The sequence below is a fragment of the Vicugna pacos genome, chromosome 8 (genome assembly GCF_048564905.1).
Source record: "Vicugna pacos chromosome 8, VicPac4, whole genome shotgun sequence".
NCBI lineage: Eukaryota > Metazoa > Chordata > Mammalia > Artiodactyla > Camelidae > Vicugna > Vicugna pacos.
Genome location: NC_132994.1, coordinates 10,851,386 through 10,864,486, shown reverse-complemented (window position 1 = coordinate 10,864,486; position 13,101 = coordinate 10,851,386). Strand labels below are relative to the sequence as shown.

The following is a 13,101-nucleotide window of genomic DNA, read 5'->3' as shown; positions in this document are numbered from 1 at the left end:
AACTGAAAGAAATATTGCTAAGGCCCTGATATCCAATGAATGTTTTTTAATCTATAAACATAAGTCAGTTTACTTCTTTTGCATTCAGGACAAAAATGCACGAATAATTTTAAAAATTAATGATGGAAATAAGATACAGTAGGAAGAGGGGAAGAATGTGTCATCATATATATATATGTAAGTTTGAGTCCTAAGTCTTCTGTGATTGGTTAATTAAATTACGTAACTTCAGTGAGTTCTTTAACCTGCCTATCTTCAATTTTTTCATCTATAAACTGAAGATACTAATCACCACCACAACACAGAGTTGTTGCCAGAACAGGTAGTAAATTCCAGGTGAAAGCGCTTCACAAGCTGAGAAGCACAGTATGAAGGGAGACTGCTGTTAATCGTCTAAGGAAGAAAAATTGGAGGGGAAACTACACTTTGAAAGTAAGCCGAAACAAGTTCTGTTCTGTCTATTCCCCTTTCCTTGCAGGAGCCCCACAAGTTAAACACTGCTTTGAAAACCCGAGGAGTGTCTGGTTTATGCCCTGGTGCAGTGATCAAACAAGTATTAAGATTTTAGTTTATGATACATCTTGCTTCAGTAAACTTATTAAATTAAAGCACAAGGGCAGGAACATTAGTCCAGATTGTTTTTAACACTGCACAAGAATGAAATGAGGCTTGAAGCCTTAACCTTAGATCCCACTTCTGTTTCCCCAGGAGCATCCTAAAACAAAGCAGACTGTGGGCAGCCTTACAAGTCCTTGAGGCAAACTTTAAGTAACTGATGAACACCTAGGACAAAAACAGAAACAGCAGAGGGTAAGGCTTTTTGGAAAGTCAGCAAAGGAGTAAAAGCCTATGTCATTACTAAAATGATGTATCTCACGGCAAAAAAAACCAAAACAAAACCAAAAAGCTATAACAAATGCTGCCACTTGGATAGAATTATATTAAAAAGTTAATGTTTTACTGGTTGGTATCATCATGGCATGAATGAGCTTTAACATACAACTAAGAAATACACATTGGTGAGAAAAGACAACTGACTTTGTGAACGACAGCTTCAGATTTATCCATAAAATGCCTGACAGCCACACCCTTAGTGATCCAAGCAGAAACGACAGTCTGGGGAGAATCAATAGCAACAGAATCCCACATCAGCAACGTAGCCCAGCACAGCTCCACCGGAAGGGACTGGTGCAAAGAGACACTGAAACCATGACACTCAAGTAGTTAATTTACAGTGGATTTCCTATAATTAAGATAGAAAGAAAAAAATCCATGATGCCCGCTAATTAGCTGACTGGTCAGCGGGAAGCTGTGGAAGGACAGTTGTGACCTCACGAGATGCTCTCCAGCCCGTGGTACGTGGAGGCACTGCAGGAGCATCCTTACATGGCAGCAAGACAGAGCTGCTGGAGGGAAGGCTTCATCCCCAAAACACATGATCAAAAGACAGTAGATGATACTTAAGTGTATGCGGGCATGTGAAGTATAACTTGTCATTTCTTTTCACTGTCTTATTTTCAATTAAAAAAACATTGTATTTTGCTCATAAAATGAGCTCAGTATTATACCAGAAATAGTGGAGAAAATAGGATACAGCCCCCTCCTCAGGGAAGTATGTGATACCAGATATTATGCTAACCACTTCGCTTGCTTCTACTCATTGAAAATTCCCAACAGCCCTGTGAGGGAATCATATTTACTGTTTCCATTTTATAGACGTGGAACTTGAAGTAATCTTGTCAAAGATCACCGCTAGTAAATAAGTTTGGGAATGCTAACTTAAGCTATTAATCTCTGCAATAAAAACACTTGAAAGGTTCAATAAAATACTTTAAAAATATGAACCATGCTAGATAAACTGAAATAAGACAGCATATGGCAAACTGAAAAGTGAATTATGTGGATAATAATTGCTACAGAATTTCAGAAGAGGAGTCCATTTCAGGATCAAATTGATAAGGAAGAAATTATGAATGAAGGGAGATTTGAGCCATGCTTTGAAAAGCAGGTAGAATTTGGATGAGAAGGTATTTACTTAGGCAGGGTGTGCAAATCAGTCTCAAGGCTTTCCCAGATATTGTTTACTTTTGGGGATCACATTATCCTTTCAGAAACACATGGAAGCTAGGGAGCACCTTCCTAGAAAAAGAGCACATGCTCCTACACATGAAACTGCACATGCAATTTTAAATTATACGCCGTAAGACTTCCGGCCTGCAGAAGAAACTCAAATATTTAACAGAATATACAAGAACTTTCATTATCTGGACCTCTCCATCACATTAGGTACAGGTCTTGCTAAGCTCCTCTCCTTCCCAACCACACTCCCCAGTTATGGCAGTTCCAGGGCCCTGCAAGCTTCCTCCTGCCTCAGCGCCTCTGCTCAAGCAGCCGGTGCACCTCCCCTAGGATATCTGTCAGGTGGCCCGCTTAGACCTTGCCCGTATTTCCAGATTAGCTCAAGGCACTGGAAAGCCTCAAATACAAAAGACAGTGATCAGCTGAGATGCAGACATCAAGACCAGAAGAAAAGAGAGGCAAAAAAATATAAACATTTTAGACTCATAGACATAGAATACAAACTTGTGGTTGCCGGGGGGGGGGTGGGAAAGGACAGACTGGGATTTCAAAATTTATAGATACTGACAGGCATATGTAGAATAGATAAACAAGATTATACTGTATAGCACAGGGAAATATATACAAGATCTTGAGGTAGCTCACAGTGAAAAAGAATGCGACAATGAATATACGTATGTTCATGTATAACTGAAAAATTGTGCTCTACACTGGAATTTGACACAACATTGTAAGCTGACTATAACTCAATAAAAAGAAAGAAAATATAAACATTTTATATATTGTATATAGACAAGAACTGGGAGCTATAAAGGAACAATCAAAAGACTAAGAATTCATAGAAACTAAAAAATATTTCAGCAGAAATAAAAATTCAATACAATGGCTAGAAGAAAAAGTTGAGGAAATTTCTCAAGAAAAAACAAAAGTAAAAAGAATAAACAGTACAAGAAGAAAAAAAGACAAGAAATCTAGAGAATCAGACCAAGAACTATTCTAGAAAAAGGGTACAGAAAAGATAAAAGGCAGAGATGTATGAAAAAAGTTTTTCAAAAACTTCTAGAACTGAAAGATGAAACCCCAAGTTGAAAGACTCAACCAGGGCTTAGAAAAGAAATTTTGAAAGACCCACATCGAGGTACAGCATCCTGGAGTTATAAACAAAGGGGACAAGAGAGATCTCAGGTGCTTCTGTGTGTGTGCAGGGGTGGAGAATAGATCACATTCAAGGAATTAAACTCAGAATTACATTGGAAATCTCATTAGCAACACTGAAGTCCAGAAGTTAGTGGGAAAATGTTTTAACTTCTATAGAAAAATGATTTCCAACCAGAAAAACCTAGCCTAATCCAGTAATGAAGTTTTAAGTTGGAATAAAATATTTTAAGTAAACAAATATTTTTAAAGTTTGCATCCCAGGAATCCATTCTAAGTAAGCTCATAAAGCATGTGCATCACCTAAATGAAGTTTTAAACCAAGGAAAGGCATAAGTGAGATCTAGGAACTCCGAGATACAGCACAGGAAACCAGCAAAGGGAACTCCCAGGGTGGTGATTATAAGAAGTCCCTGGAGTAAACTGAGCAGAGACACAGGAAGCCTCGGCCCAGATTAGAACAGGAAGACTCCAGAAGGTGTGTCTTCAAAAAAATAAAATAAAAGATGAAACTGATAAATGACTCAATTTGTGTGGCCATACTGAAAGGACACTTACAACCCTGTCAAAGTGTCTGAAAGAAGCATCAATTACAGGTATGTAGGAAAAAAATAAAATGGAAAAAAAATTCTAAGAAATTATTTTTAGAAAAAAGAAACTAGCTGTACAAAGAGGAAATGAGATCACTGTATATTAATGTCTCCATGATAAAAACAATTACATGTTTATAGTATTTATATAAATGTATTAAATAATAAAATGATATTAAAATATAATATGTATAATAATAAAAATATGTGATACTGATTTAACTAAAAATTATGATAAAACTATGACTGGAGAGTACATGGAAGAGGACAGCCACATAAGACATACATTTTTGTCTTCTATGATACAAAGTGAACAGATAAAAAGAAAATGACCTGAGAAATAGCAGTGTAAGCCTTTTATTTATAAACACGGGTGAAGTGGGGGCAGAAGAGCAGGAAAGACCTGGCAGTGGTGGTCTCGGGTGGGGCTGAGGGCTGGGTGGCTGCAGCAGGGCTAGTTCTTTGTCATAATAATATGGAATTGAAGGTATTTTAAAATACACTCACAGGCTTCCACTTCTGGGAAGAGGACCTGTGTATCCCTCCTCCTCTCACTAAGTACTGCTAAAGCCGCTGGGCATCACGTTTAAAACAAACCTAAGACTGACAGGTAGACAGGCTAAGGGCCTGAGAACCAAAGGAAGGACCAGGTGGTGAGTTCCCAGGTTTTCTTTTTGCTTTGTATGTCCCAGATTTGGAGCAAAAGAGAAGCCAACAACCCAGAAACGCCAATGGCACAGACAGAAACACAGATAGCAACAATGACAAAAGCCTGCTCTCTCCAGTCAAAGGCCCAAAAGGGGCCTCCTAGCAAGAAGGAAAGCTTTCAGAGAGAACCTCCCAATCGCTACCAAACACCACAGGAAAACACCACGTCCCACCAGGGGAGCCAAGGCCACGTGAGGAGCCTTGACTCCCACCCTCACCGGCCACAATGAGATGCCCACCCCACCACCAGGCACCGCAGTCAGCACGGCCTGGCATGTGGCCCAGAGACTCCAGACCTAGTGGAGGACAAGAGCCAGTCAGGAGCTACTACTGCACAGTGTGATGGGCAAGGTGGTGAATTCCCGGGAATGCTCCTCAATCAGTCCAAGGAAGACAGTGCAAGGTAGGCAGGGGAGGAGGGAAGGCTTCCATCCTTGAGCTCAATGTGTGAGGGTGGGTACAACTGCCAGGACAGAAGAAGGGACTGACAGGTGCAGGGGCACAGAGGGGAAGAACAGAACAGGAAGTACTAGGGAAACCACAGGTGACTCCATCTGACCCGCGGGAAGAGTCTTTAGGATGGAATGGAGAAAGGTCACACGAAGAGACTGACGGGCCTGTAAAGAGCCTCGCGGGCTGCGGTGAAGAGTGTGCGCTTGCTCACAAACCCACACGGAGCCACGAGGGATTTTCAGCTTCTGTTAAAGGTCACTGACAGTGGTAAGGTGGGTGCATCCGAGAAGGCTCAGGCGAGGCAGGGATCTGAGGCGAGGCTCCTGCAGGAGTTCAGACAGGAAGGGATGAGCACAAGGACCACAAGAGCAGGGGACAGGACTGTGTAAGTGACAGCTGTATATATCCTATAATCTGGGTCCTCCCAGAATCTGAGGACTGAGGGAGAGAGAAGGAAGAGGGAGCGCACTGGCACGCTCAATCCTAACATGCGAGGCTAGTGTCCACAGCACCACTATCCAGCTGTGCGGCCTCAGGCAGTTCTCTCCCAGCCTCATCTTTCTTATCCATCAGATGGAAATAAGGATGGCAACCAGGCCTATCTCATGGAGTTACTGGATAAATATGTAATAAGATAATAGATGCAGAAACACTATGAAAATGGTAAACACAGTGCATTAAGTCCTGTTGCTGCTGTACCAAACTGCTACAAACCGTGGCTTGAAACACACGTTGATTCAGTTACAGTTCTGCAGGTCAGAACTCTGAAGGGGCCTCACGGGCCAAAGTGAAGGTGCTGGCAGGCCTGCGTTCCCTGTGGAGGCCATGTCCTTGTCTTTTCCAACCTGCATTTCTTGGCTTACGGCTCCCTCCTCCATCTCTAAAGTGAGCAACATAGCATCTTCAAAATTCTGTCTGATTTGGACACTGACTCTTTTGTCTCTCTCTTTTACTTACAAGGACCCTGTGAGTACTGGCCCCATGTGGGTAATCCAGAATCATCTTATGGAAAGGTCAGCTGATTAGCAACCTTAACTCCCGGCCCACTCACTAACATAGTTCCAGGGATTAAGATGTGGACATCTCTAGGGGACCATTATTCTGCTTATCATACATATAAAAGATTCGAATTTAATGTCTACTTGGGAGTCAATTTTTTTTTCAATTTCACAATTAATATGCCCAAGAATTGTTTTATGGTTTAAACAAATAAGAAATGTGAAGAATATGTTTTCTAAGTAACTCACTATGTCTCTAAGATTTAGCAATATATGCTAAATATCTAAGAAGCTCAATAATAACTACAAGTTTTATACTTAATATAATCATCCCCATCTCTTTAATAAGTGAAAATTGAAGACAAAGATGTTGTTGCAAAATCTAAATAGAACCGTAAGCCATCTGGTATTAAACTTCCATGTTAATATCCTGGCTTGCAAAGAAATAAGTGGCCATACAAAGCTAGGATTAGCTCGTGATGTTCCTAGTCACAGAAATAAACATATATTGAGGTCTGGAAATATAGGAAAGGTCAGGCTGTCAGTCAAACAAAGGGCATGAAATAACTCAAAGGTAGAGCCTCCTGACCCCAAGCAAGTACACAGGGGAGTGAGGAAGGTACCATACTAGGGCCTGCAGGTAGAGGACAGCTCAACCCAAAATAAGCCAAGATTGCTTTCCAGGACCCCGCAGGTAGCCCCAGTGAAGATCCTTGTAAACCATCTGATTTCAAGACACGTGTCTTCCATATCTGTCAAATGTCACTGTAGATTATACATTCTAGTCCTATCAATGATTAACCTAAAAATTATAGTACAGACCAGGACTAAGGTAACAATTCCTAAAAAAGAATTGTTATTAAATAAATATAATATAAAGTTATTTTAAAAGCACAAAAATAAATAGAATTTATCTGAACCTGAAAAATTACAAATCATATATTTTCCCCTAAACTTATTAATGATTTCAACCAGGCTAAAATCAGGGAATCATTCAAAACAATTTCCAGGGCATCTCATTTCAATCTCTAATCTATTTCATATATTTATATATATGTATATAATATGCATATATACGTGTGTGTGTGTGTATATACACACACATATATATACAGCCCTGATGTAATTGATATTCACCATGATGACCTCAAGATTTTGAAAGTTACAAAGTTCTTATTGATCATTAAAGAAAAACTAAGTTATGGTCAGAATAATTTTATTAGTGAATGTGTTGAGAACATGCTGTCAAAGATTTATATTTTATTTAAAACCTGGCTGTATATAAATTATAAATACATGAAATCCCTGGGCCAGTATATTAAAGTACTCATACCACATCCTTTCCTATCACATTGGACAAACATAAGTACACTTTAGTAAAATCAATAGCAGGGCTCATGTTTTTGAGCAATAGAATTTAACATTTTCAATCTACGGAAACAAGTTTTTCCAAAGAAGTATATTTTTTCCTAACCTATGGTATTTTGTTTTAATCAAGAATAGTATCAATAAAACATACAGCAATAAGAGTTCGCCTGTATTTCATATCAGAATATATTCTTCCTTGAGATTTTATTACTCAAGGAAAGCTAAAACAGACAGGGAAGCATTTATAAAGAGTTAGTCAATTTTTCTAATAATGAAGCCTTGTGAACATATCTGGCAGAAGATGATGATGGTAATAATGATGATGTTGGCAGTGATAACAAAAGTTTGAGTGATTTAGTCTAAGATGCTTTTGCTGGGGAGGAGAAAAATCCCCAGAGATAATGTCATTAAAACTTATTTATGAACCACCATCCTAATTGTGAATGCAGTGAGCAATTTTATGATTCTGCTTTCCCCAAATGACAATTTCCTCTCCAAGAACAGTAGAGGTAACTGTAAGTAGAGCATAGCTCAACCCAAGTGAAGACACAGGACTAAGATAACAATTAGATTTTGGCCAAATCACAAAGCCATCCATCCACTCATTCTTCCACTGAGACCAACTAGTCAGCAAGGGCTTGTACCATGACAAATAGTATGAAAACACCCTTCAGACCCATCTGCGCCATCACAGTTCCCAAGGCTACCTATGGAGGCCAGTCCTTCAGTGAGAGAAAGATTAGACTGAAAAAAAATTTACATCAACTGGTAACCGGTAAGGAATACAAATGCCAGTATCCAGAAGGCTCCAAGTCACATAAAACCTGTTTAAAGTAGTTTTAAAAAAAGAAATCAAAAGTATGCAAAAATAGGTTAAGGAATATTAAGCACTTGAAATATTTACTGATGTTTAAGAAAAAAATTCTATATCTCAGATATATATCATGAAAAATCTGATATTTAACTCCTGATGGACATATTCGATAGGAAAAAATTTCAGTTTCCTGGACAGAAAATTCAGTATCTTTCAAAATGCCAAAAGCTTAATCGTAAAGTTCTCCATAATATTGACCAAATCATACCTTAATGGAAAAGGAAAAACCAGATGCACATGCAACAAATTAGCTTATTCGTTCAATTTTGTCAGAGTTTTGAAAATTCAGGTATTGCGTAACTGTCCAAAAACTCTGAGCATTAGATTATAACACTGAGGCCAACACTGGACACTGAGGTATCAAAAGAAACAAGGTCCAACAACCTTTTTCTTACAGTGAATTACAGTACATAAGTTAGATGGACTTTTTAGTCACCTCTGTGATAATTTTAGTAGTCAATTAAAAAGGATTAAAATGCAGAGGCATTTGGAGTTTTCCAAACAAAGGATCAGACAGTGAGGAAGGCAGAAATACAAAACAGAAACTCTCCACTATGTCTCAAGAGCCAAATAACAAACCAACTTCAGGTCACCTCAAAGTCACTGGTAAGAAAAGAATCCCTGAGTCAACCTTTCTAAGCCATGTTAAATAAATGAGAAGAAAAAACTTAATACAGCTGTACCTTATGTGCTCCTCAGACAATTTATTCAATTAACCCTGCAGAGGAAATCTGCAGAAGGTCCATGGGGTATCATGCCACTTACAAGGGAAATTCCAAAAGAAGAGCAAAATATTCGTTGACCTCCAGCATCTTCTAGTCAATGCCAGAGAAAGAACAAACTCAGTACAGAATAGGTTAAATTCCACCGGGAGGAATTTAGCACTCACAGGCATTATAGATTGGAAAACTGTTCAGTGTTCATGGTTTTTTGAAAAGTATTGAGACTTTTTAAGCAATAGGAAGTAAATGCAGACAGGGATTCTTCAAGAGAAGAATCCAAGGATGCCAATAAAAAGCAGGAAAGTAATTCTAAGTGGAGAAGCATAAGCCTTCAGGCATCCACTAGAGAACAGAGCTGTGGTGTGGCAATCAGAGGCCAGATCTGGGGCCACGGGGACAGGTCGGAGCTGCAGATGGCTACAAAAGGGGATCCAACTGGAGACTCGGAGCCACAAGGCTAGGGGCCTACAACAGACATCACCCAGGGGGCACGTTCACCAAAATTACGGACAGATTATTTCATTCAGAGAAGAGATGTATTATTACTCACCCGATTTATATGGCTGGTCCTTAAAATAACCTGCAGCAGGGTCTTCTCAAATTCTTCCAACTTCTTGGAACACTTTTTAAGAATATGATTAGATAAGTTACCATCACTGATCAGTCTAGCTAAAGTATCAACAGCTTCTGTCCAAAACCTTGAAAAAGGAAGTTTGGGTTCTCGGTAAAAAGTGATCAGGCCATCCAACAACTGAAAAACAGAATCGGACACTGTGGAAGAGTCGTTTTCAAGGTGGCTGAAGCCGGTTTTCAGACTCCCCGAGTCCGTCAAGTTCTTCAGGGCAAGCAGATGCTGCAAGAATCGCATGTGAGAAGACAGGGGGTTTTCCGGAGCAGCAGGATGGCTTTTCCCAATGGGCAGCGGTGGGAAGGGGGTGGGGGTGCAGCTCTCCACAGAATGCCAGGGCATCTCTGAAAGGTCGCTTCTCTGCTCACAGGATAAATCACACCCAGAATCTTCCAGCGGAGCTGATGTGTTCTCAGAACTTCTAGGTTCCTGAGCCTGCAACACGGAAGACGGGTCTCCTGAAATACAAAGGAATAGAAGCAGCATTATCTTTCTGTAGCTAAAATTTCTTCATATAAAAACTGGATACTGATTTTTCTAACTTAAAACACTTAATGAAGCATGAAATGCATATGAAACAGTAAGAAGCAGTAGTGTGAAAACTGAACAGAGGAGAAACCATGAATACAACCGCTTAGACTGACTGTAGACAAGGCCTTAACTTTGCTGGTAGAAAGCACAGGGCATCCACCATATATCGGCAGGTCACTGTCTCTCATTCAAGGCCACTCCTGAAGGGTACAGAGGAGAGACCACAAAACCTGAAGGAGGTCACCATCTGGTACAGATTTCAACAGGTAACTACAAAACAATATGGTGTTATCTAAGACGGAGATCTGCTCAGGGCACTAGGGAAATAAAAGGACCACTGGCCAGCCCAGCCTGCTTAGAGCAGTGCATCCTGGAAGAGGTGATGGTAGAACAGATTTATAAAGCATAAGGAGGCATTCCAAGTTAACGTTAGGGGAATGGAGGAAGAAGACAAGAGAATTCCATACACCAAATGCATGAGCACAGAAGCACAGAGTCAGAAAGGAAACAAAAGCACTGTAAAAATAAGGACCCAAAGCAGTTCTATGCTTCTTTTACAGAAAATGTAAGGTAAAACATTAAGCTGGAGAAATATGTAGAGGGCAGGTCATAAAGGATCTTAAAAGAGGTATTAAGGGTCTCAGAATTAATAGGTAGAATGAAAGTGAGTGCAGTTTGGACAACTATGAGCAGACCCATACACATACCCAATACCCAAAAATAAATACATAAACGATTTACATACGTATGTGTATTTATTTGTAATTACTCGAGTATATCTATCTATATCTACAGATATATACGTGTCTGTGTTTCTATATATATAAAACATATATATGTCATAGATCCTTGAAATTATATAACCACCAGACTCCTCTGACATTAGCTGAGACATGCTGAAGTTAAGGTTACCTTAGTAACTTAGGTCATTCTTTGACAGAGATGCCATCATAAACACATAAAAGGTTGTCGTTGTTTGTAAAACGATTATCATACACATAAAATTGAAAAATTCTCATTGAACTTTCTAAAGCACAAGCATATTTCTATGAAACCACATTTGAGAAACACTGGTATCGGCAATGGAAGCAGGAAGGGGACGGTAAGTGACGTGATGCAGGACAGTGAAAGGGTCGTAGTGAAAGGGTCGTACTTTCACTCCACAGAGCTCTCTGCTGGCCCTACGAAGGGCCCACTGGAGGAGGACACAGTGAGATGTGGAGAGATCAGTCCAAAGTCACCTCTGTCGGCCCTCATAATCATGTGCTGAGAGAAGGGAACCAGGCAATTGCAGCGGAAGACTGGAAAGCAAGGGACTGACGGGGGGAAAAACAATATAAAGGGAAGCCAGCTGACTGCGTGGGTGCAGGCCACAGAGTAGAAGCAGGAATAAATGCAGCCCATGGTTCTGCGCCTAGGTGGCTGGGCAGATGACGGTGCTACCAAGGGATCAGTGAAATTACAGACAGAAAAGTGGTGTAGGAGAAACAAGGAGAAGTCAGTCTTGGTCACATAAACTTTGAAGCCACCGGAGGAAATCTAGGTGAAGATACTCACTTGGAGACTGGCCATGTGAGCCAAAGGATGGGGAAAAGGTCTAGACTGAAAACACACTTTAGCAGTCCTTGGTGTGCGGGTGGTACCTGGAAGAATGCATCACTCAGGATCACCTGGGGAGAGGATGGACAGTGACCAGAGCAGAGGACCAAAGAGGGGCTCTGAGGAGTATCCATCTGAGGTTTGCACAGAGAGAGGACAATCATCAAGGAGACAGAGAAGGCACAGCTGAAAGGGCGCAAGAAAAGCAGCAACGACTGTGTCACGCAAGTCAAGGAAATGGTTTCAAGGAGACTCACGTGCAGGAGGGACGTCCAGTAAAACAAAGAGCCGAAAAAATATGCTGGAATGACCACCTAGAAAGTCATCCATGATCTTGTCCAGAGCAGCTGTGGTCAGTTAGGGCGGTGGACAGAGGCCAGAGCACCGTGGGCGGGAGAGCGAACAGGCAGGTAACAGAGAAAGTGAAGAATGGCCGCCACTCCTGCGGGCCTGGGTCAGGAGCGCTCAGCACGGAGAATAACCACGGGCAAACTTGGCACGACAAACTGGGAGAACCCTGAGCAATTACAGACCATGGAGAGAAAAACTAGAGAAACAAAAGCTGGAAACAGCAGAGAAAATAAAAAGGGCAGGTGAGGCACAGCTCTGAGAAGGCAAGAGGGACCAAGTCGAGGACTCCAGGGGATGGGCTGTGCTTACTGATCTAGATGTAATGTTTTCCTCCGTGGCCGAAGGAAATAGGGGGAGAATGCACAGGGAGGGATGTTAAAAGTATGCCCAGCACATAAAAAGTTAAAGAAGATCTCATCCAACAGTCGTATTTTTTTTAAAGTTGGAGACTGGGGCAGGGGGTCCAGGGGACTAGTTGAACAGGGCATCAGAACAATGGTGATGTGTATCTGTTAATCCCAAACTCCTTACTATGTATAAAATAGATAAACAGTAAGAGCCTACTGTACAGCACAGGGAACTATATTAAATTTCTTGTAATGAGCTGTAGTGGAAAAGAATCTGTGCGTATATAAATCTATATATACACACATATAACTGAATCGCTTTGTTGTACACCTGAAACTAACATTATAAATCGACTACACTTTAATAAAAAATAAGACTTAAAAAAAGAGCAATGGTACAAGCAGCATCTTCTCCCCTCCCCACCATACACTTGAAACTATCTAATTTATTGCCCCTTTTTCCTTCAGTAAAATGAGAGGCTGAGGAGGCAGAGCCAGAGGGCTGACTTTAATTTAGAGTGCATTCACTTAACAAGCGTCTACTGTCACCACTATAAAAGTGGAAATACATGCTTGCTAACCATCACTACAACATCTGTACTCCAAGGTCAGGAGGGAACGCAGTAGCTTCACCCACGTGGTGGCACCCAGAACAGTGAACGCTCAGCAACATGTTTAACTGCATGTGGCTATTTCTG

At 40.7% G+C, this 13,101-nt stretch overlaps 1 protein-coding gene across 2 annotated transcripts in view; it reads right to left on the bottom strand.

Moving 5' to 3' along the window:
* The window catches only part of MEI4 (meiotic double-stranded break formation protein 4), a 143,252-nt gene that overhangs the window by 84,827 nt on the left and 45,324 nt on the right, over positions 1–13,101 (bottom strand). For both annotated transcript variants that reach the window (XM_072966281.1, XM_072966282.1), the window contains exon 3: positions 9,498–10,033. In XM_072966281.1, the coding sequence (XP_072822382.1) occupies positions 9,498–10,033 (536 nt within the window). The remainder of the gene's footprint in view (positions 1–9,497; positions 10,034–13,101) is intronic.